At 35.4% G+C, this 24445-nt stretch overlaps 2 protein-coding genes across 3 annotated transcripts; one reads left to right on the top strand and one right to left on the bottom strand.

Moving 5' to 3' along the window:
* Positions 1 to 200: 200 nt before the first annotated feature.
* On the top strand, positions 201 to 4122 carry LOC100779983 (putative wall-associated receptor kinase-like 16). Its single transcript, XM_003545630.5, has 3 exons — positions 201 to 1665; positions 2187 to 2348; positions 2687 to 4122. Exons 1-3 carry the CDS (start codon positions 795 to 797, stop codon positions 3859 to 3861), a joined length of 2208 nt encoding a protein of 735 aa, XP_003545678.1. The 5' UTR covers positions 201 to 794; the 3' UTR covers positions 3862 to 4122.
* A 6036-nt stretch (positions 4123 to 10158) lies between these two features.
* Positions 10159 to 23115, bottom strand: LOC100778914 (putative wall-associated receptor kinase-like 16). Of its 2 annotated transcripts, XM_014766634.2 has the most exons (3): positions 21970 to 23114; positions 12065 to 12217; positions 10159 to 11642 (listed from the first exon to the last, which is right to left on the bottom strand). In XM_014766634.2, exons 1-3 carry the CDS (start codon positions 22913 to 22915, stop codon positions 10435 to 10437), a joined length of 2307 nt encoding a protein of 768 aa, XP_014622120.1. In that variant the 5' UTR covers positions 22916 to 23114; the 3' UTR covers positions 10159 to 10434. The 2 variants fall into 2 exon arrangements, with proteins under 2 accessions (XP_014622120.1, XP_040865023.1); XM_041009089.1 differs by lacking the exon at positions 12065 to 12217 and having other exon boundaries at positions 21970 to 23115.
* Positions 23116 to 24445: the final 1330 nt, after the last annotated feature.

Here is a 24445-nt window from a genome sequence, read left to right as displayed (position 1 = left end):
TTTAAAAACATGGGCCACATGTAGGGCGTAAGAAGGGAAGTATATTGTAAGCCAACATTTTACCACCGCATTCCGATGGATCCTCTTGGTGAAACATTTTACCGCCGTTGTGCGTTGTGCCACTAACATATGAAGGTATAATCGTAGTCGTTTTAATGGATTTTCGCATGTTTATAGACACGCAATATTAAAACAATTAACCAGCTCAAAGAAATTAATGGATCAGATAAGAATCCAATATACTATGTAGAGATAAATGAGAAGGAAAAAACTGAAAAGTTGAGAAAGATAAAAAAGTAAGAAAAAAGTTGAGAAAGATAAGAAAGGAGAGGACGATAGACTTGACAGAAAGCTGAGTGAGCGAGTAGAGAAAATAAAGTTAGGAATAAGAGTTTGGAAAAAGAAAATGACTTTTTTAAAGTTAAATTCAAATAATATTTTATATTCAAAGAGTTGACAGATGGTTTAAGCAAGTGGTTCTATTGTCTCTCTCCTTGCTCAATTCTTCCTCCTATCAGTGCTTCTTAGTTTGGTCATGCTTATGACTGTCTATATGTAATCTCACTTTCTTCCTCTTATCAATGCCTCTTAGTTCTGCAAGGCTAACGCTGTCTATGTTTTTATATCTTAATCGCATTCGCTGTGCCAGCATCTTGGTCACTGTTCAGTCCTCCTCAAGTAAACACTGTAAACAAAGAAACACAAAGATTTCTAGTTTATAATTTATAAATAAACCCTCAAGCCACTAGGAAGCGCGAGTTGTGAGTGATAATCGAGCAAAAGAAAATTAAGCAATGGGATTGAAGGCCATGCCAATGCAACTTACCATGCTGTTGCTGATTGCTCTAGCAGAAGCAGCTGACCAAGCCCTGCCTGGCTGCTCGAACTCTTGCGGAAGCGTTTCACAAATTCCGTATCCATTTGGCATGGGCAACTCTTCCGTCACCGGTGAGAATTGTTTCTTGGAGGACCCATTGGAACTCACTTGCAGAGATTCCACTTTATATCACGGAAACGGTAACGTCCAAATTCTGAACATAACCCTCGACGGTAAAATGGACATGCTTTTCTTCGTCTCGAAGGTTTGCAAAAAAAAATCTGCTGGCGGAGTAGAAACAGAAGGTAATGAAGCTACTCTCACAACTCCGGCTTTCGCCATTTCTAGCGAGGACAACAAGTTCGTCAGCGTAGGGTGCGACACTTACGGCTACCTCAACAGCTATCGCGACGGCACCAAATCTTCAATGGGGTGCTTGACAAGATGTGACAGCAGAGAGAGCGTGCGAAACATGCAGAGAGATGGAAAATGTACCGGAATTGGATGTTGCCAGATCGATATACCACCTGGAATGAAGAACATTAGTTTACAAACATTCACCTATAACAATTTCAATTCCTCTTCCGACTTCAACAAATGCAGCTATTCCTTTGTGGTGAAAAATGGCAACTATACTTTCTCGATGGATCATTTAAAAGGACTCCCGTTCAATAAAGCACCCTTTGTCGTAGATTGGACTGTTGGAAACCAGACATGTGGCATTTCCAAGGGTAAACTCGACTATGCGTGCAGAAATAATAGCGATTGTGTGGACTCGGGATATGGTTACCGATGCAAATGTAAAGAAGGCTTTGAAGGAAACCCATACCATCCCGATGGTTGCAAAGGTAATTAATTATGCTAAACATTAACCTCTCTATTTGTTCTCCTTCATATAATTTGCTCTACCCTTGTAGGAACAATATCTACCGACAACACAGACAGTCGGACACTGATTATGGTTACTCGTGCAGATGTAATCGTAGCTGCACAGACAATTTATCCCCTAAAACCTAAAAAAAATATTTGATATGGGAAGAAAACAAAGAAAGAGAACTACATCCCTCTCAAAAAAGCTATGCTAGCTAACAGCTTCAGCTGAGAGCTGCAAGCTAACTTCAGGAGGAGGGTTAATATATATACCTATATATAACTTTTGCAATCATATATGTACCAGCATTTATTAATTTTATTTTGTCAGTTTGATTAATTAATTATTGTTCCTATATATGTTATCAAAAGACCCATATTAGGAATTTAGTTAGCTCCTTTAGTTACATCGTTTTTATTGCCTTTAGAAATTTAGTAACCTACCACAAAACAATTTCACTTTAGTAAGTTCTTCGTTGCTTCTATTTGGGATTTGCAGACGTTGACGAATGTAAGATAGGCAATCATGCATGCATAAGTGAAAAAAATTGTCTGAACACCAATGGATCCTACATATGTTTCTGTCCGAAGGGGCAATCCGGAAATGGAACAAAGGGAGAAGGGTGCCACCAACAAGATGTTGTTACCAAGGTAGTCATAGGTAAGCAACTGAGCACATCCAATTAGGCTACAAAGATTAGAGTCATATTTAACTTATATTTTTAATAAGTATTTATTGGGGAAGAAAATCAAAAGATAAAATGAATTGAATTTCTATCAAAAATAAAAATCAACTTCAGTATTATATATATATATATATATTCTTTTAACTTTTTTTAAAGCCAAATTACATAAGTTAATTTTCAGTTATGAAAGAAATTTAATTTAATTTTTTAAATCTTTTCACTTAGAAGTCTATATTGAAAAGTTTATCAACGAAACAAACATAGTTCAAAGAACAATTCAAGAATACTTGTGTTTGACTTATTCTGACTGCAGGAGTAGCAGCAGGAATTGTTATTCTATTTGTGGGGACTACTTCATTGTACTTGACATACCAGAAAAGGAAACTCATCAAACTTAGAGAGAAATACTTTCAGCAGAATGGTGGTTCCATTTTACTACAGAAACTCTCTACAAGAGAAAACTCCCAAATTCAAATTTTCACAAAACAAGAACTAAAGAAGGCCACCAACAACTTTGACGAGAGCTTAATCATTGGCAAAGGAGGTTTTGGTACAGTTTTCAAAGGACATCTAGCAGATAACAGAATTGTTGCTATCAAGAAGTCCAAAATAGTTGATAAGAGCCAAAATGAACAATTTGTTAACGAGGTGATTGTTCTATCACAAATCAATCATAGAAATGTGGTCAAACTACTGGGATGTTGTTTAGAGACAGAAGTTCCTTTACTGGTTTATGAATTTGTTAACAATGGTACCCTTTTTGATTTTATACACACCGAAAGAAAGGTAAATGATGCAACTTGGAAAACCCGTGTAAGGATAGCAGCAGAGGCAGCTGGAGCTCTAGCATATCTGCATTCAGAAGCCTCAATACCCATTATCCACCGAGATGTGAAGACTGCTAACGTACTGTTGGATGACACTTACACTGCCAAAGTATCTGATTTTGGAGCTTCAAAATTGGTTCCACTTGATCAAACTGAATTAGCCACAATAGTGCAAGGAACGATTGGTTACTTGGACCCAGAGTACATGCAAACCAGCCAACTAACGGAGAAAAGTGATGTCTATAGCTTTGGGGCAGTGCTTGTAGAGCTGTTAACAGGGGAGAAACCTTATTCTTTTGGCAGGCCTGAAGAGAAAAGAAGTCTTGCTAACCACTTTCTATCTTGCTTGAAAGAGGATTGCCTGTTTGATGTTCTTCAAGATGGCATTTTGAATGAAGAAAATGAAAAGGAGATTAAGAAGGTTGCTTTTCTTGCTGCAAAGTGCTTGAGAGTTAAAGGGGAGGAAAGACCTAGCATGAAGGAAGTGGCAATGGAGTTGGAGATGCATCAGTGGATTAATACAGACGCAAATCTAAAGGAGTCTGATTACTTGGTTCACAAGGTATCATCTATCGTTTCCGAGCCTGGTGATAGCAGCAGCCATCAAGAGTATGACAGCATTAGGGATCAAGTACTACCTTCTTTGGGTGATGGAAGATGATGCCTTGGCATCATACACTCCATTTTATATCAAAGTTCTGTTACAACCTTTTGAATCTTTATGAAAAATCCATTTAATTGTTTTCATGAGTGTGTATTTGTGTGTACGTATGTATTCTAGTATGCTATATATGCACTTAGTATGTATGTATGTATTCTACTTTGTGCGTATGTATGTATGTCTGGATTGACTAATTGTTTAAGCTTCTAATCAACGGTTTTTGCTAATTCATGGCATAATTAACTTGTTTTCATTGCTCAATTCTCAATTTATAGTGAGTTACATGCACGTCCCAGGAGCACATAAACATGTGTGAAACCCTTGTCTGATTGTCATATCTAGCGAAGCAAAATCAATGATCATTCTCCTCCCCTATTGCTATGTGATTCTATTTATTAATTTCGCAAGTGAGAATAATACAAACAAACCCAAAGACAAATAATTGGTGGACTTCTTGCACCTAAAAACAAAATAAAATACGAAGTTTATAACAAGTCTCTATTCTTGGTTTCTGTAACCATGAAGCATAGTTTAAAACACTTTGAATTTCAACTCTGAAAGTGTATGAGATCCCAACTGACTTGAAATACTGCTAGCTAAACTTCGATAATATCAAATGCTGAAAAAACAATGTTATATTTAACAATGAAAGGGTTAATGGAACGGCATCATCCCAACAACTCAAAAGCACAATGACATTTAGATTTTATGCATGCCAAGCACCGGATCAAGACTTAGAAAATAATATCCTCTAAGATGATCAAATTGACGTAGGATACAAACAATCCGTCAACATATCATGGAAAGAAAAATACTAACAACACAAACTAGTATACCTTTATTTAATTACAACCAAATTAATTCTTGATACCTATTTTTATTAAAAAAAAAAAAAAGAATTAATACTATTGAGTCGTTAAACACATTCTCCAATCTCCATCAGTGATTGCATCTATAAGAACTTGGCGGGGAACTGTCTTTCTCTGAACTAGAAAGAGTCTTAATTAAAAGAGTGCTCAGTGTCTCAGTCATTCAATTAGGTTCAGTTTCCTTTCTTTCCATCTACGTCGCTCATCATGACCCATTCATATGGTAATTCGTAAAATATTAAATTATTGACATGCAACCTAAAGGAACATATATTGTAGATTTATGTTAACCAAAACTTATATCCTTCTTTTTCCCAACCGCCTCTGTCCATGAGCTATTCAACCTTCCAAGTGGCAGATTTGACTCTAGTTGTCTTCTTGAAAGTAGTAGAGAAATTTGTCCTTGAAATTTAGATGTTGGTCTCATGTCGTTTTGACCTTTACAACTCCAGATATGCTTAAAATACTAAACCAATGTTTATCTGTTTGGACAAAACATCAATAGCTTATAATTCGGAGTCAGTTAGGAAAGGAAATATTAATGATACATGAAATCATAAGGGAAGAAGAGAGTTCTGAACAACTTAGAGAAGATGATCAGCTTCAGCTCACTTGTTATTCATCAATGGTGGAAGCTTATATACATGTGATGCATGGTTGTTATAACCGAAAGCTAACTACCCTAACCAATCTAACTAATCTAACTGATACTGTTATACAGTTAAGAGCCCCCCTCAAGCTGGGAATGGATATTCATCATTCCCAGCTTGTTACAAAGGTGCTGAAAAATGCCGAGTGAAAGGGCCTTAGTGAATATATCTGCGAGTTGCAGGGATGATGAAATCGGAAAGAGTTTTATGAGACCTGAGTTAAGCTTCTGTCGGACAATATGGCAATCTATCTCAATGTGTTTGGTTAGTTCATGGAAAACGGGATTAGTGGCTATTTGAATTGCTGACTGATTGTCGTAGTTTAAGGTTGCTGGTTGAATGAGTGTGGCGCGAAAGTCCTGAAGCAGAAAAGTCAGTCATTGTAGCTCGCAAGTAGTGGAAGCGAGAGCGCGATATTCAGCTTTGGAGGAGCTGCGTGATACAGTTGATTGCTTCTTTGATTGCCAAGAGACAACAGAAGAACCAAAGTAAACTAAGTAACCCGTAGTGGACTTCCTTGAGTCTTTGCATCCTGCCCAATCCGAGTCACTGAATGCTCGGAGTTGTGGAGTGCCTGCGGCAACGAAGAAGAGTCCTGAACCTGGTGTACCCTTGAGGTATCGGAGGATGCGAAAAGCGGCTTGAAGATGAGCATTGGTGGGAGTGGCCATGTACTGGCTGAGTTGCTGGACTACGTATGTTATATCGGGTCGTGTGTTGGTAAGGTATATGAGTTTGCCTATCAATCTTCTATAGGAAGAAGAAGACTCGGCTGAAAGAAGACTTCCTGAATCTGCTTGTAGCTTTGTGGAGTAATCCATTGGTGTTGAATTGGGCTTGCAACCTAGCATTCCTGAATCACTCAAAATATCCAATGTATACTTACGTTGACATAGATGGATTCCTTTAGAGGTGCGTGCGATTTCGAGCCCAAGAAAGAACTTTAAATCCTCAAGATCCTTGATTCTGAACTCGCGATCCAGGAGGGTGATCATAGTTTGTATTTCAGCTATGTTGTTTCCCGTGAGGATGATATCATCCACGTATACTAGGAGTATGGTAGTGATGTCTCCGATGAAGCGCAAGAAGAGGGAGTGATCTGCATTCGACTGTTGAAACCCATGAGAGCTTAAGAAGCTCGATAACTTCATGAACCATTGTCTGCTGGCTTGTTTGAGTCCGTAAAGGGACCGTTGAAGACGACACACAAGCTGTGGATTGTCAACCGAAAGTCCTGGAGGTATTTGCATATACACCTCTTCGTCAAGTTCTCCATGGAAGAACGCATTGTTGACGTCCAGCTGCCGTAAATGCCACTGGTTGAGTGCAACTATCGCAAGAAGAAGGCGCACCGTGGTGAGCTTTGCTACCGGAGAGAACGTGTCAAGGTAATCCAACCCCTCCATTTGGGTGTACCCCTTTGCAACTAATCGCGCCTTGTGCCTCTCTATGGATCCATCTGCCCGATACTTGATTTTGTATATCCACCTACACCCAATAGTTGTCTTGTGAGGAGGAAGAGGTGTGAGTCTCCATGTGTTGTTCGTCTGGAGAGCCTGTAACTCGACCTTCATTGCCTTAATCCAGCAGTCATGGCGAGAAGCTTCGGCATATTAGGTAGGTTCTGCTGTTGAGGAAATGCTCATGACGAAATTCCTGTGTGCAGGAGACAAACGTGAATATGAAAGCACGGAACTAAGTGGGTAACGAACGACCGCTGAAGTATTTGGTGTAGATGAAGCAAGGTCTCTATGATAGTCTTGGAGATATGTTGGGGTGTTTTTGGCTTTTGTGGATCGCCTAAGATGTGGAAGAGGTTGCTCATTTGAAGGTTCATTGGATGACGGTACTGATATCGTAGGTTGTGATGAGCGATTTTCTATTTGTGGGTCAAGGCTCTTGCCGAAAAAGGGTCCCGGAGAGGGAGCTGAATGTTCTGAGTTTATATGCTGGGTTTCAGAATAGTAAGGAAAATGATCCTCATAAAACGTGACATTTCTAGATACGGTAACATCATTAGAATGCAAATCATATACAAGATATCCTTTCGTATGCATTTTAAAACCAATGAAGATGCATGGGTGTGCCCTAGCATCAAGCTTTTGCCGATTTGCTTTGAGCGTATTAATGTAGCACAGACACCTGAAAACACGAAGGTTAGAGATGTCGCATGGATGCTTATGTAGCTTTTCGTAAGGTGAAATGTTATGCAAGTATGGTGTGGGGATGCAATTAATTAGGTATGTGGCATGTGGCAAGGCGTAACACCAGAAGCTAGGTGGTAGACTCGCCTGAAATAAGAGTGCGCGTGTGATATTGAGTAGATGCTGATGCTTTCGTTCTACGATACCGTTTTGTTCTGGGGTTTCAACACATGTTGTTTGGTGTATGATTCCCTTTGATGCATAATAATGATGCATGAAGAACTCAATTCCATTGTCACTTCTGATGATTTTAACTTTGCCATTGTATTGTGTTTCAATGAATGTAATGAAATTTATAATGACCTGTCGTGTTTCAGCTTTAGATTTCATGAGATGTACCCATGTGCAGCGTGAACAATCGTCGACAATGGTCAAGAAATATTTATGCCCATGCATTGATGGTTTAGAACACGGACCCCATATATCCATATGAAGCAAATCGAAAACATGAGATGCATGTGAATTACTAAGAGAAAAAGGCATTTTCTTGTGCTTCACATAATGACATGTGTTGCAAACAAAGTTCTTATTATTTCTTAGAAGAGGATAGTAGGTTTCATACATTGTATCCTTTCAGCTGATGGGTGACCTAACCTAAAATGCCAAAGATCTATGGGAATTACATTGCATCGAGGATGAGTGATAGTAGAGTTCATGACTTTGGTGGTCAACTGGTTAGGTATCAGGTGATAGAGACCATGCTTTGCTTCAACTATACCAATCTTCATATGGTTGTTCATTTCCTGCAGTACACATGATGTGGAAGAAAAAATTAATTCACAATTAATAGAAGACACAAGCTTTGATATCGAAATAAGGTTGAATGTGAAAGAGGGTATGTAAAGAACATCGTGTAAGGTTATGTTGGACGAGAGCTGGACAGTTCTTGAGTGAGTTGCATGAACATATTGAACGTTCGGGAGTTTCACTGTGATTGGATTGATTCGTTTATGGGAATGAAGATTGTGCAGGGAGCAGGTTACGTGATCTGTAGCCCCTGAATCTAATATCCAGGAGGTGAGAGACGCTTTGAAAGAAAGAGACATACCTGGGTTTGTTGGAGTATTGTCGATGCATGATGAGATTGAAGCCACCTGTCTGGGTTGAGTGAGTGTCGTGTTCCCTGCGGATGGCTCCTGGATTAAGGCAAGAAGTGCCTTGTACTGCTCAGGGGAGAAGCGAACAAACTCATGAGACTCGTGATGCTGAGCTTGATCATCAGTGGCTTTGCTTTCAACTGCCACTACGTTGTTCACGGTGGTCCTTCCACTGTAAGGCTTGTATCCCGGCGGGTACCCGTGTTTCCGATAACAGACATCTACAGTATGTCCTATCTTGCCGCAGTGAGTACATGCTTTTCTTCCATTACTCTTATTTCTTGCATCATGATTAGAGGGTACTCCATGCTTCTTATAGCACGCACTTTCCACATGACCAATGCGTCCACAGAAATCACAAACGGTCTTAGCAGCGTTAATAGAGATATCTTTGGGTTCGAAGTTAATACCTGGTCCGGTGTTACCCAGTAGTTGCCTTTCCTGTTGAGCTACATAGGAGAATATTTTGGAGATAGCGGGTATGGGATCCATGAGGAGAACATGAGAACGAATATTAGCATATTGTTCGTTCAAGCCTCGTAGGAACTGCATGGCTCTATCCTCGAGCTTCCGTTGTGCGATAATGGTGAATGCGTTGCAGGAACACCTGATATTACAGGAACAGATGGGATCGGGTCTAAAGTTCTCAATCTCATCCCAAATCACGCGTAGACGAGTGAAATACTCAGTCACTGTGAGTGAGCCTTGTTTCATCGTTGAAGCTTCTTGCTGAAGGTCGAATATGCGCAGAAGATCACCCTGTGAATATCTTGATTTCAGATTGCGCCAGATTTCTTCGGCTTTGTCCATCCAAAGTATAGGTTGACGTATGGAGGTGGCCACCGAGTGAACTATCCACGAGACAACCATATTGTTACATCGACGCCACGCTCCATGCATTCTATCTATTTTCAGAGGTCCAGGTGCGCTGCCATCTATGAACTCTACTTTGTTCTTGGCACTTAATGCAGTGACCATGGACCTGCTCCATGAGTGGTAGTTGGTCGAATCTAGGATTGGGGAAATGAGGGCAGTGGCCGGGTTCTTGCTCGGATGGAGGTAGAGATAACTCTCCATGTTGTTGATGGATGTTTCATTCATGGTGGATTTCTGTGGGTAGTGGAAGGAGGAACGAATGCGCAGCAGAACTCTTCACTAGAAGAGCTCTGATACCATATTAATGATACATGAAATCATAAGGGAAGAAGAGAGTTCTGAACAACTTAGAGAAAATGATCAGCTTCAGCTCACTTGTTATTCATCAATGGTGGAAGCTTATATACATGTGATGCATGGTTGTTATAACCGAAAGCTAACTACCCTAACCAATCTAACTAATCTAACTGATACTGTTATACAGTTAAGAGGAAAGACTACTAGAAAGTTGTTAGACTTGTGTAGGAAAGACTCTAGTATGTGTGTGTGAATACGTGACACGAATGTAACTAGATAGAATTTAGGAATTGAGAGCACTATGTATAAGAAGCCTAGACTTACCATCTGTTAATGCATCATGGTTGAAGTTTGACTACCTAAGCAATTTTTTGCTTTGTGTTCTAAGAAAGATTATTAAGGCTACATTCTCCTAACTTATCTGCATAACATTCTAGAATACACACAAATACATACATATATATTCCTACATACATATATACATACACATGAAAACAATAAAGATAGTTTCATAAAGATTACAAAAGTTGTAGAATTTTCATAAAAAGCGAAATGCAGTGCATGCTGCCGTGTCACCATATCATCTTCCATTATCCAAGGCAATTAGTACATGATCCCTGATGCTGTCATAGCCATTATATTGAAGGCTGCTGCTATCACGATGTTCATAAATCTTGGATGGTGCATCATGAAGCAAGTATTGAGTCTCCTCCAGATTTTTCTCTCTATTGATCCATGGGTGTTTCTCCATTTGCCTTATTGCCTCCAACTCCATTGCCACTTCCTTCATGCTGGGTCTTTCCTCCCCATTGAGTCTTAAGCAGTTTGCAGCAAGAACAGTGACTTCCATGATCTCCTTTTTATTTTCTTCATTCAGAAGGCCAAATTGAAGAACATCAATCAGGCGATCCTCTTTCAAGCATGATAGAAAGTGGTTAGCGAGACTTCTTTCCTCTTCTGGCCTGCTAAAAGAAAGAGGTTTCTCCCCTGTCAGTAGCTCTACAAGCACTACCCCAAAGCTGTAGACATCACTTTTCTCAGTTAGTTGGCTTGTAAGCATGTACTCCGGATCCAGATAGCCAAAAGTTCCTTGCACCATTGTGGCTAATTCAGTTTGATCAAGTGGAACCAATCTTGAAGCTCCAAAATCAGACACTTTGGCGGTGTAAGTGTCATCCAAGAGAATGTTAGCAGTCTTCACATCTCTGTGGATAATGGCTATTGAGGCTGCAGAGTGCAAATACCATAGAGCTCCGGCTGCCTCAGCTGCTATCCTTAGACGAGTTTTCCAAGTTCCATTATTTACCATTCTTTCAGTGTGTATAAATTCGTATAGGGTACCATTTTGAACAAATTCATAAACCAGTAAAGGAATTTCTGTCTCTAAACAGCATCCCAAGAGTTTGACCACATTCCTATGATTGATTTGGGATAGAACAATCACCTCATTAATGAATTGTTCCTTTTGGCTCTCATCAATTATTCTGGACTTCTTGATAGCTACAGTTCTGTTTCTATCTGCTAGAAATCCTTTGAAAACTGTACCATAACCTCCTTTCCCAATGATTGAGCTCTCATCAAAGTTGTTGGTGGCCTTCTTTAGCTGTTCTTCTTTGAAAACTTGAGTAGTTTGGGAAGTGTCTTCTCTTCTAGAAAGTTTTCTTAGCAAAATCAAACCGCCATTCTGCTGAAAGAACTTTTCTTTTAGTTTGGCAAGTTTCCTTTTCTGGTATATTAAGTACGTCATGGCAGTCCCCCCAAATAGAATAAGAAATCCTACTCCTGCTCCTGCATTAAAAATATGTTGCATGCTTTAGTGTGGGTTTGTGATATTAGATATAATTAAGTTATACATTTAGATAAATCAATTTATTTGTATTATAGCTAAATGTAATTATCTAGAAGCAAGTTGATACTTAACAATATGCTTATCATTAGGTGCATTCTAATCTAACAAACTGAATTCAAATATATTGATTTATCTAAATTTGTAACTTTATATCATCTAATATGTGGAAGCCTTAAAGGCAAAGCAACGCAAAAGCAACACCCAGGTTGCTTTGGCATTTTTGCATCGGAACCTGAAATTTTCCCATTGAATGTGATTTCAACGTGTTTGTAAACACAGCCTCTGTAGTTCTTCTAATAGAGATACATGCAAGAAAAGAGTACAAACATATGATGTAAATTAGATGTGCTTAGTTGCTTACCAATGACTACCATGGTATGTATGCGACAACCTCCTTCCTTTCTTCCATTTCCCGTTTGCCACTTACGACAGAAACATGTGTAATTTCCGATGGTGTTGCGACAATTTTTATTACTTATGCAGGTATGGTTTGCGGTCTTACATTCGTCAATGTCTGCAAATCCCATACAGAAATAACAGAGAACTTACTAGTGAAAAGGTTTTGTGGTAGGTTACTTAATTTCTTAAGGTAATAAAATGGGTGCAACTACCACTGAGGCACTGAGCTAACTAAAATATTCTGATATATGATACGATTTGTGTTTTAAATATTCAAGTCTAATCGTTTTAGTATAGCACAACAATACTAATTAAACTAATTCTTTGCTTTCTATATTTTAGATTGGCTTAAATATATTTTTAGTTCTCAAATGTGAGTCATTTTTTTAGTGTTTCATATGTGAAGTTTCTTTTTTTAGTCCCTATAATCCACAAAATGTTCTTTTTTATCCTTTTGCAAAGTGTGAGTCAAATAAGAAATAGGAGGTTCACAATTTTTTGCATTTTTACCACCATAATTGATTTTCTATTTTATATTTTAAAGTATGATTGGTGGTTTGAAATTGTCAAAATCAAGTCAATAAAAAAAATTAAAGCAATTCTTAAAGGGACTAATGGATTTTTAATTTTTTATTGAGTTGATTATGATAGTTTTTAACCACTAGAAGTGTACTATAAAATGTAAAATAGAAAATCAAACATGACGATCAAAAGTCACAAATTGCAAATTTCTTATTCCATGTTTGATTTGTGTTGTGCAGAAGATCTAAAAAAATATTTTATGAATTTCAAGGACTAAAAAAATAACTTTGAATTTGGAGGATTAAAAAATAAATTACTCAACTCTAAAGGAGTAAAAACGTATTTAAACCTTTTAAAATTTTACCCATGATCTTTTTTTATTTATTTAGTACATGTTAAAGTGGTTGTTTTTTGTTTGGCTCTTTGTATAGTATGTGTTTCACTTGTAGAACGGAACTCAACGTTGTTAGTTAGAGACATGGGTTCACTCAATTGTAATAGTTATTGTTTTGTCCATCTATCCAAATGCAATTATGTTATGGTTTGTTTTTATTTCAGGGAAGTTATTTGAAATCATGATTGTGTTCTAGTAGATGCAGGTGTAAATTGGAATAATTATAAATAGAGAAAAATCATTAACATTACATCAAAGAGTAGTTCTAGTAGGTTAAGTTTCCAACATTCTCATCTTTTGAATTTACTTCTACAATATTATTGGGTTCTCTAATTTTTCTGCCTTTAATTAATCAATTTAAGTTCTTGTTTAATTTCTTCTCTTATTTGATTTAATTTTCTGCCAATTTAAATTATTTTTTTTTCGTAACCTTTTGAAGTCAATTTTCTTTAACTTCTTTTAATAATAAAATATTCATCAACTTAAGTACAAACAAAGTTTCTATGGATTCGACACTCGGACTTTTGTTTTAACTTTATTACTTGAGACGAATTGGTGCACTTGCTAATCCATCAAGATCTATCTTTGTTAGTTGGTCATCCTATCGAAGTTCTAGATCGTACCTTGAGGAGTGAATTGCTGTCATTTAATTTTGAGGATTTCCTTCCAATGTACAAGATGTACTTTGAAGACCTTGGTCTCCAACTTCTTTTTACTCCTTTTCAAGTTACCCTCTTGAATTTTTATCAAGTTTGCCCATCTTAATTGTATCCCAACAGTTGGGGTATCATCCTTGCCTTTGAGAAATTATCTCAATGGTTAGGACTTGAGTGTTCTCATATTTTTTTAGCTTTTTCTTCGTCCCATACCTGTTGAACTATGAAAAGAAAGGGTTGCCCTGCTCTTAAGGTCGGCGAATGGTCGCAAAATCTCTGAGATTTTCCAAAGTTCATATAAAGTCTATAAGGATAAGTATTTTTGGGTCTGTCCAACCAAGACTTCATGGTCCCTTATTTTTAACATTGTAGGGATTACCTCTAATAGTAGGGAGTAGAATGCGGCGAAGTTTCCTTTGTACTGGATCGAAGACCATTATCGAGACGAGGCCAATGCCTAATATGTCGTTGATAATGATTTGTCAAAGGAAGAAACGAGATGCTAGGACAAGATTCTTGCATTTCGGAAGAGATGGCGTCGGGCTATTCCAAGAGGGTTTAGTGACTTTTTCAGTGTATATGGGATGGATTGTTGTTGATGGTTAAACTTGAATCTTTGAGACCGACCATGAGTAGGATGGTAGGTATGAAGGTGTTGTATCTTAAACCTCAAGGAATCCAAGTTTAGTTGTAGTTGTGAGTAGACATGTAAGTTAGGGGATGCTAAAAAGGCCCTCAACCTAGGGCTGGAGAATGTCGGTGGTGGTTAATGGTGAAAGGGCCTATAGAATGAATAGATAGGTGAACTCCTAGATAGGTTAAGATCTTTACAAGCCTTGTTGAGGTAAGCTACTAACCACGCTCATCCATTTTTGATAAAACCATACTTCCTCCATTGGATTAATTTGGGCCTCATAGAATGGTCAAATAAAAGAGTGCAATTGTGTTAAGGGATGTGCTTAGGTTAATTGCTCATGTAGTGTAAATCTCCATGGAGTAAATTCTATCTTTGGTATTGATGATTGATGGACTAATGATGATGATGTTGGATGGATGAATCATGGTGATAATGATTGGTTGAATGATCATGATGGTGTTGTATGATTATTGAATCTGGATGTGATGGTTGATGAATTGATGATTATTATGACATGCTCTGTTATATGATTTTGTATATTTTATGCCTTAAGTATGACTTTTAAATATTACGTTCTACATGTATATGGTGGTGCTTGTTTATGGTTTAATTTTTAAGTTGTATATTATTTTAGTATGTTTGTTTTTCGTAAGCTTACCCTTATGTTGTTGCATATGTGGTTTATGCTTGTGATGATGTTGTATCTAACATACATGGAGCAGATAATTAGGAGGTGACCCCGTGTTTTCAAAGATTTCATGGATATGCGTACTTAGACTTGAAGACATGATTTTCATTTCTTGTTTCCATTTTAGCATTATATACAATTTTGACTTACTCAGAATTTAGGTGATTTATCTTTATTGAGTTGTTTATCTTATATGCATGTTTTGATGAGATTTGAGCTACTCTGATGTTGTATAGGTTATGTTGTGATGGAGTGCCATAAGGCACATAGTTTATTCATTTGTTTACATATCATGTGATGTCTTATCTATATATCGTGCATTTTAGTTTTGGGCTTCGAAATGCAAAATTTTTACAAGTACTTTTGTAATTAAATTAATAAAAGAGTTTTAAATGAATTAAAATAAAGTCTTCTACTTGAGATAATTCATAGTTTCATGTAATGGCGATGGGTCATTGCATTTATGATATCAGAGACGATCATATCTTTTGGGAACAAACCTATAGGGAATAGGTCTGTTATGTCTTTTGTTGCATAGCTTTGATTGTTTGTTTTGTTATGGGTACCTTTCCAAGAGTTAAGTATGACATTTTGGGGGTCTTAGTTGGGTGTTGGATCTCTAACTAGAGTTAGAAAATCCTTTGGTTGTGTTTTCTAGTTCACTAGAAGTGGCTACAATGCAATTGTGAGATTGATCACTTCAAAATCATGTTTGGGCATTGAAGGTGGGAGACAATGTTGTATGACATACTTATTGAAAAATATGTCCTTAGTCTCTTTTGTTGGGTGTTGTGAAATTATTTTTGTGAGAGAATGATTGCTAGTTGTTGAACCATTTTTAATTGATTCTCTAAGAAGATCATTGGTATGATGTTTGTTGTACGTTGAGTACAATTATTCCTAGGGGAGAATAATTGTATTCAGCAAGTATGCTTGTGCAATTTCACTATGATCCCTAATTAGTTCGCCTTGTTAGAGAATTATAGCGAGATAGAGGTTGTCACAATTCTTTGTGCGAAAATCCTCGAGAATTTGACGTATTGGTCAGACGAATTGCGAAGAATTGAGTGAGACTGAGATTCTCTAGACTAAGAACTTATCTCAAATAGGATGTGTTAAGGCTAGTAATCCTTAGGTCAATACTATGTGCTTGATGAGATTTCCTTTTTTATATAACCTACGATGCTTTTAAGAATTTCTATTTGTCTTGTTCAGTGTTTTAACATGTTTGACGTAGTTTGGAATTGGTTTTCTTTTGGAAATGAAGATGGTGTTGTACCATTTCACCCAAAGTGATTTTACAAAGGATTTGGATTTATAAGTCTTGTTTTTTGAATAATTGTTGTGTCTCCTTATGTAAACATGTTTTAACTTGCTTGATGTTGTCTAAAGTGTCTTCTTTAAAAATGAAGATATTTCTTTTAACCTTATCTACTCAAATTGTTTTGTAAAGGTTTTAATGTTTAAACTTCTTGTCCATTTATGTTAGGTTGTTGTGTTTTCTTTCAATGATAGCTTTTTGTTTTTCAAGTTTGTTGGTTTTATTAATTCAATTGCAATGTATTTCACTTGGTTTTCTTATCTCCTTTATGCAAAAACAAACTAGATCTCTTGATGCATGATTATGTTTAATAACCCTATATGTTTGAAAATCCTTTTATGAAGTTGTTACCTTATGGTTTCTTTGTTCTCTTTACATTACCTTTAACCACTTGTCAATATAAAAATTTAGTTGTGATGCATGTGATCTTTTTCCATGAAATCTTTTAGGACTTATTTCTAAAAATGGAAAAACATTTTGGTGATTTCCTTTTCCCAATGGCAAGTTTTATTACTTCCTCATTGGTGGAAATCAATTTTTGAAAAAAAAAATTGACATCCTTTGCAAAATTTTCTTTAGTTTTGGGATTTCATTTTCTCAAATACGAAATTGATTTCAAAGTTGTTCTTGAAAGTAAAAGTTTGTCCATTTGAACTTGTTTTTCCAAATGTGGTAATGTCTTTCTTCAACCTTTACCGCCATATTTCTTTGGTTATAGCATGGATGTTGAAGGGTTTAATAAGGATTCATGGTTTCATTTAAAACTCATCATCCTTCATTTTTGCATATATTTCATTTCGAAGAACTTTTTATGTTTTCGTTCCTCAGTTGTATCTTCATGTTTTCATCTTTTAGGGGATTCATTTGTTAGTATATTAGTAGGTTGTGGTTGTGTTCCAAAAATCGTATTAGATACTCTTGTCAAGAACACACATAGTTGTGAGATGATGTCGAAACCCATGTTTTAACCAAACTAGGTTAGAACCTTTTAGGACTTTTATCCTTAGCCTCTAGTACTAGATTTTGAAGTCAATAACAAGATGACTCCTTTAGAGGAGTAGTCTAGAAAGTAAGCATGTTGACCTTCCCTAGTAGTCAGTGATAAGAGGAGTCAGCGCTCCGAGTGATTGTTAGAACCTGGTAGTTTCTTAAGTTAAGATCTTCTACCTTGGTAAGAGTTGGTATATATGTTTTCGTGTGAGGATGGAAACCTTAGTAGAAATTGCGATCAAAAGGGAGAGAATCTTGTCTTGGGCAAGACCCTATGATGTGAGTAACATGGTGATGATTATAGTGCATAGAGTTATGAACCCTAGAGGGAACCTTCATTATAACCCATAGGAATGACCTACCTTTCCTATGTTTTTGGAAAAAACATTTTGAGATATTTGTTAAACATCTTGTTGCAGGTTTAAGTTCACTCATCTTGTGTTTTGAAAAAAAAAGGATTTGTATGCATTATGAAAAAAAGTTTTCACCTTCTTACAGTTGTTTTAAATTCATGTTTTCAAAAAATAAGAAGGTTTATAGTAAAGATCTTGGTTTTATGCAAAAAGAGTTACACGATATTGGTAAGATGGAAAATTGGTTAGGAACATTCTATCTAGGAGGATTAAGGTTGGGGAATTTGGGTGAAGCACTCGACAGAAAGGGGCGACTTGACCAGATAAGAGACAAAGGAGGAAAGATCAAGACCTTCAGAAAGCGAAGTAGTTGTGTGCTTGATCGGTGCTTATGATATTTTCTTCATAAGAAATTTTTTAGGATGAAATTTTTCTTATAAGGGAGTATTGTAACATCGTATTTTTCATAATGTTTGATTAAGTGGTTTTAATTAATTATCAAGTGTAATTAAATTTAAACCAAGTGATTGAAGTAAACTAACTATTTATGTGGTGATGTTGTGCTTAAGTTTGTGTGTGTTTAGTGAATTTTAGTGAGTTTTGGCCTGAGCAGTTAAGCCTTGATGTGTGTTAGGGGGATGGGTGTGCTTAAGGAAAGCCTGAGTGTGAAAAGGAGAATAATAAGGTCATAAAATCCCCAATTATGAAACCCTAACCCTCAATCCAAAAACTAAAATATAAAAAATGGTAAGAAAAAAGAAAAGATAACTAACTATAATGAAATCGAAGAGTGTGGCCTAGTTGACCATGACGAAATTGATCCTTGATAAAATTGTTAGAGGGTTTCTCGCTGGGATTTTTGGCCATAGAGGTGATTAGAGCGTTCTTTACTGATTAGGGTCGAGAAAGAGAACAAATAATTGATGACCATAAAGGTGATTGGGGTGCTACATACTAATTAGAGTCGAGAAAGAGAAACAAACAAAGTCAGATAATGAGACACATATAATTGTGATGACAGTGAGGAAATGAGAAAGGTAAAGAGAGAGTAAGGAAACAAGAAACGTAAAGAGTAAAAGATAGGAGTCAGAAAGGCAAAATGTGTTCAACTAAAAGACAGAGGGAACTAAAAACAAATAGGGAAATTTTAAAAGAAATTAAATATTAAAAATAAATGAACAAAACTAGGTTAATTTAAAACTGGCAGGAATTATCTACAATTTAAAGAATAACCACATTTACTTAACTAGGGTTACTAAACCCTTGATAAGTTCATGCGTTCCCTGGCGTTCCCTGGCGTTCAAAAACACTTATTAACAAACTCCCATTAAATCTAGTTTTTCTTGTAGTGAAATAATCTTTCCTTCTAACCATTCATATGTGTTGGAAGGGTTAGCTAGGGTCTTTGGGAAGGTTTTTGTTGAAATGAAAATGGTACACTTGGGAGGCTAAGTTCCACACTAAAACTCCGCCTCACTAAAGCAACTGGAGGGGTTTTACTTAGTGGGGTATCTTCCCAAGTACTATCCCTAGGTTTTGACTTCAAATGACGTGTCGAGTGGTGAGAACTACTTCCCAAGAAGTTTAGTGACTTTTCAGTGTATGTGGGAGGGATTGTTGTCAATGGTGAAACTTGAATCTTTGAGACCAACCATGAGTAAGATGTGGGTACGAAGGTGTTGTAACTTAAACCTCAAGAAATCCAAGTTTAATTGTTGTTATTGTGAGTAGGCGTGCAAAAAGCCCTCAACCTAGGGTTGGAGGTTGTCGCTGGTGGCTAACAGTGAAAAGGCCTATAGGATGGATGAGTGGGCGAACTCCTAGAGAGGTTAAGGTCTTTGCAAGTCTAATCGAGGTAAGCCATTATCCATTTTCGATAAATAACACTTCCTCTACAGATTAATCTAGGTCTCTCTGAATGGTCAGATCATAGAGTCCAACAATGTTGAGGGATGTGCTTAGGTTAATTGATTGATTCACTGATGTTTGATGGATGAATCATGGTGATGATGATTGATTGACTGATGATGATGGTTGAATCTTGCATGTGATGGTTGATGAACTGATGATTATAATGAGATGCCCTATTATATGAATTTCTAAGATATATGTCTTAAGTATGATTTCTGAATATTATGTTCTATATGTATATGATGGTGTTTGTTTATGCTTTAACTGTTAAGTTGTAAACTGCTTTAGTATGCTGTTTTTTGGTAATCTTACCCTTGTGTTGTTGCATATATAGTTCGTATATGTGATGATCTTTTATCTGACGGACATGGGGAGCAAATGGCTTTTTGGTGACCTCATGTCTTTCAAACACTTTATGGATATGTGTACCTAGACGTGAAGACGTGATTTTCATTTCCATTTTCCTTTTTAGCATTATATACAGTGTTGACTAGCTTAGAGTTTAGGTGGCTTATCTTTAGGGTTGTTTATGTTATATTAATGTTTTCATGAAATTTGAGTTGTTATATATGATTATGTTATGATGGAGTGCCATAAGGAACATAGTTTATTCAATTGTTTACATATAATGTGATATCTAATCTAGATATCATGTGTTTTAACTTTGACCTTTGAAATGTAAAAAGTTTACAAATACTTTCACAATTAAATTAATAAAAAAGTTTTAAATGAATTTAAATAAAAATTTTCGCTGAGATTGTTCATAGTTCCATGTAATGATTGGGTTATTACAATCTCGATTTAGAAATAGGAGATCAAAATTATGGATTTAAAATCATAGGGAGACCAAAATTATAATTTTAGTCTAATAAAAACATCTCTCTAGGTGGTAGGGTGGTGTCGATAAAATTAGCTTGTTGTTTATTATTAATTATCTACATTTTTTTCTTTCTTTAAGGCACAAAAGGCATTATTTTTCTACTCAGATCTATTTTTTTATAAAAATCTTATAAGGAGGGTGGGGGAAACAAAATATACATCGAGTGACATAGGAAAAAGTATGTAAAAAGAGTATAAAGAAGTAGGGATAAACAAAATATACATTATGAAATAAAATTGTATTACTAGTGAGAACAATAATCACTATGACATACCAAAGTATAAGTATGAGAGTATATCTATATATATGTGTGTCATATATATATATATATATATATATATATATATATATATATATATATATATATATATATATAAAGTGAAGAATATAAATTAAAGTTAAATAAGGATAAATTTAAAGTGAAGAATATAAATCAAATAATTAAGATGTGCTTAAATATTCTAATTAATAAACATATAAATAAGAAGATGAAGATCGAAGAAGGACAAACATGATATTATGATGAAAAGTAGTGAGAGGAAAACCGGAACTAACTTTTAGATCTAACACCGTTGAAAATGCTTATTATATAATAAACTAAAATTTCCATGAACTTAATAAATAAAAAATAATCAAATTATAAATATACTAAGCAAGTTAAGATGATATTTTAACCATTGTTAAATTAACACACACGTACACACGTGTACAACCACCCACAAGCACATGTGAACCCACCCATCCATATCCACATATATTTCAAATCAAACCAAAAGTGTAACTATTTACTGTTTGTTTGGATAAGTTTCTTAATTAGAAATACTTCTATGAAAAAAAATAAAAAAATGAAATAATTTTTTTATTAGTTAAAATTAATTTTTTATTAGTTAAATATTAGTTAATATGTATAAATTTTCTTATATAACTTCTCTAAAAAAACATTTATAAATTAATTAATAAAGATAAAATTAATTTCAACTCATGGAAAAACACATTTTTCATATTTAAATTTTTTTAAAGTGCTTCTAGAAAAATTTATCCATATAATGTACCCAAAAAAATTATTTAATCATTTAGTTTTTATATTTGAGTCAACTTTTTCATTTTAGCTTGTGTACCTAAAAATTCTATGTTTTAATATCTATACATGCATTTTTTTTATGTTTGACTCTAATATCTCTATTTTTTATGTTTTTAAATCGTCAAAAAATAAACAAGGACCCAAATATAAAAATAAAAAAAAATTGTTTCGTACAGGGGCTGAAACGTTTTTAGGTAGAGAGGCTAAAACAAAAAGATAGTGTAGGTATAAAGGCTGAATAATTAATTAAACCTAAAAAAAGGAAAATATATAATATGGATGTGATTATTTCTGTTTATAACGTTATTTTAACAATTATTTTTCATTTATATTTATATAAGAAAGAAAAATGCATGGTCTGTGATTGTTGCTAAAATTAAATATATTCAAAGTAGATAAATAGATGTTTTGATTTTGAGGAATAAATTAATTACCTGTGCAGCCATCTGGAAGGTATGGGTTTCCATGGTAGCCATGATTACATCTGCATCGATAACCATAGCCAGAATCCTTGTCATCGCAATCGCTATTGTTCCTGCATGCATAGTCGTCTTTTTTCTTGGCTGCTTTGCAGTTTCGGTCTCCTATGGTCCAATCAAGAACCAAGGGAAGCGTTTTGTATGTCAGACTACGTAGATGAGTGGTAGAAAAATTATAAAAGCCATTCTTGACAACAAAGGAATAGCTGCAGTTTCCCCAATTTTGCGTTGCATTATCGAGAAATTCTGCACGTACAGTGATGTTTCTCATCCCTGTAGGAATATCCACCTGGCAACACCCTATACCCGAGCACGTACCGTTTTGGATCTTCCTTGTGTTGCCGTGAGTGCTCGTTAAGCACCCTGTTGAATATGACTCCCCGTTGAAATAACTGTTGACGTATCCATAACTATGGGTACCAACAGTTAGTAATTTGTTGTCCTTGCTAGAGATGCTGAAATAGCCTGTTCCCAGCCAGGGGATCGTGCTGTTTGTTCCGTTGCAAACCTTTGCGACGAAAAACCATACGTCCATTTGGTGAGCTAGGATGCTTATGTTTGAAACTGTGATGTTACCCGCTATCAATCTGGAGTTGTTGCAAGTAAGTTTAAACTTGGGCTCCAAGAAACAGGATCGGTGATCCGGCGTAGACGAGTTGCCTATACCGAATGGATATGGAATTTCGATATCTCCACAAGTGGATTTGCAGCCAGGTAGGGCTTGTTTTGGTGTAGTGGCAGAAAGTGTTTGATGAGGTGCAACAGCTACTACTACCAGGGCTAATGCGACCATTAGCACCCGCCGCAGTTGCAAGTGTTTCATCACTAACTCCATTGGAAGGGGGAGATCACAAATTAGAAAGTTACTCAACACCCACAAGGGTTTTGTGCCCTTTGCCATGCATATCAATCTATCTTGGAGAGCGGTGTGCTATATGCTCCTATGTTGCGATGACTCAAAATATATTTATGTTACGATCGTAACGAATCACATTTTAAATCAATTGCTCTATTGTTACTTTATTAAAATTCCTACTAAAGTTTGAGGAAGACTGACCAGATATATATCCTCCTATCGACGTACTTCAACTCAGACTTTTGAATATTGATCGCAGTCACTTTTGTACGTAGTTGCGCTAGCAAAGGCCGGCATACAACCTTGACGTCGATGTACAAATTGTATTATTTAATTCGTGTATTATGTCACCCGATATTGATATAACGAATTAAGTCTAAAGATTTTTGTTATTTATTGATTTAATTTTTGTATCTAAGTTCGGTGAACAAGTGTTATTGACTTTCAAGGATGACTGACCAGGCTCGGATCAAAATAACGGGAATCAAGACTTTGAATATTGATCGCAGTCTGTTTCAGTTACGTTTGCAGTAGTAACCGACAAGGGTAGCAAATGCCAACGTAGTTACAGTAATGACGTCGAGATACAAACCTTCAAAACTATATCAATATCACTTAATAAAATAAAACTAAAAATGAGACTTCAAAACTATATCAATGCAGTCTAAAAATAATTTTATTTTATTACTTACAAATAATCATCTTCGATTTGATGATGCAGTAGATAAAATATCACATTATTACGTCTTATCATCCACAATCTCATTATTACATTATCATCTCACCTTCAATAATGTGACAACAACGTGTCAATAATTAAACTTGATATTCTGTCTATCACGCCATATAATGAAATGAGACTAAACTAATTATGTGTAGTAAATTGAAACAAATAATTTTTAGGTAGTTATTTAACAAAATAAAATTTTAGGTAAACCAATTTGAAAAATAAATTTTTAGTTAACAAAATGATAAGGAGGAATTTTATCAAAATAAATAATTTAATACCAAATAAAATGATAAATGATAAATTTTATTATTTTATTGAAAATAAAAATAAAAATAATAGTCCTAAATTTAAGTTATGTTTAAAAGCAAATCTTATAAGTCAATAAAAAAAATCGTTTTTCAAACACTTTTATTTGATCAAATATTTGTAAACTTGTTAAAAAAACTAAAAATTAATTAAAATAACTTGATGAGTATATGTAATTTACTTTTGTATAAACTTAAGAAACTTTATCCTATTTATTTTTTTAAGATAATTATTCATTCAAAATAAGAAATACATTAAATTAATAAGATTTTTTATTGGTAGACAAAAATACTACTATTTGAAATTTATAATAATTCATTTGTCAATTTATCATGTTTAATCAAATGAACTAGATTAATAAGATAATATTAAATATGAAATTAAAGAGTTAAGATGCATACATTTAGTATCTAGACAAAGTTAAAAGAGAACCACAAGATCAAATAGTGAGATATATATTTTGGGTTCAGAGAATAATGAAGGAAGAGTGATAGAAGACATAACATGTTACATGTATAAATTGATCATAGATCGCAAAA

This window comes from Glycine max, chromosome 14 (assembly GCF_000004515.6).
Source record: "Glycine max cultivar Williams 82 chromosome 14, Glycine_max_v4.0, whole genome shotgun sequence".
Lineage (NCBI taxonomy): Eukaryota > Viridiplantae > Streptophyta > Magnoliopsida > Fabales > Fabaceae > Glycine > Glycine max.
The sequence above is the reverse complement of the archived record's forward strand: the minus strand, read 5'-3'. Positions and strand labels throughout refer to the sequence as shown.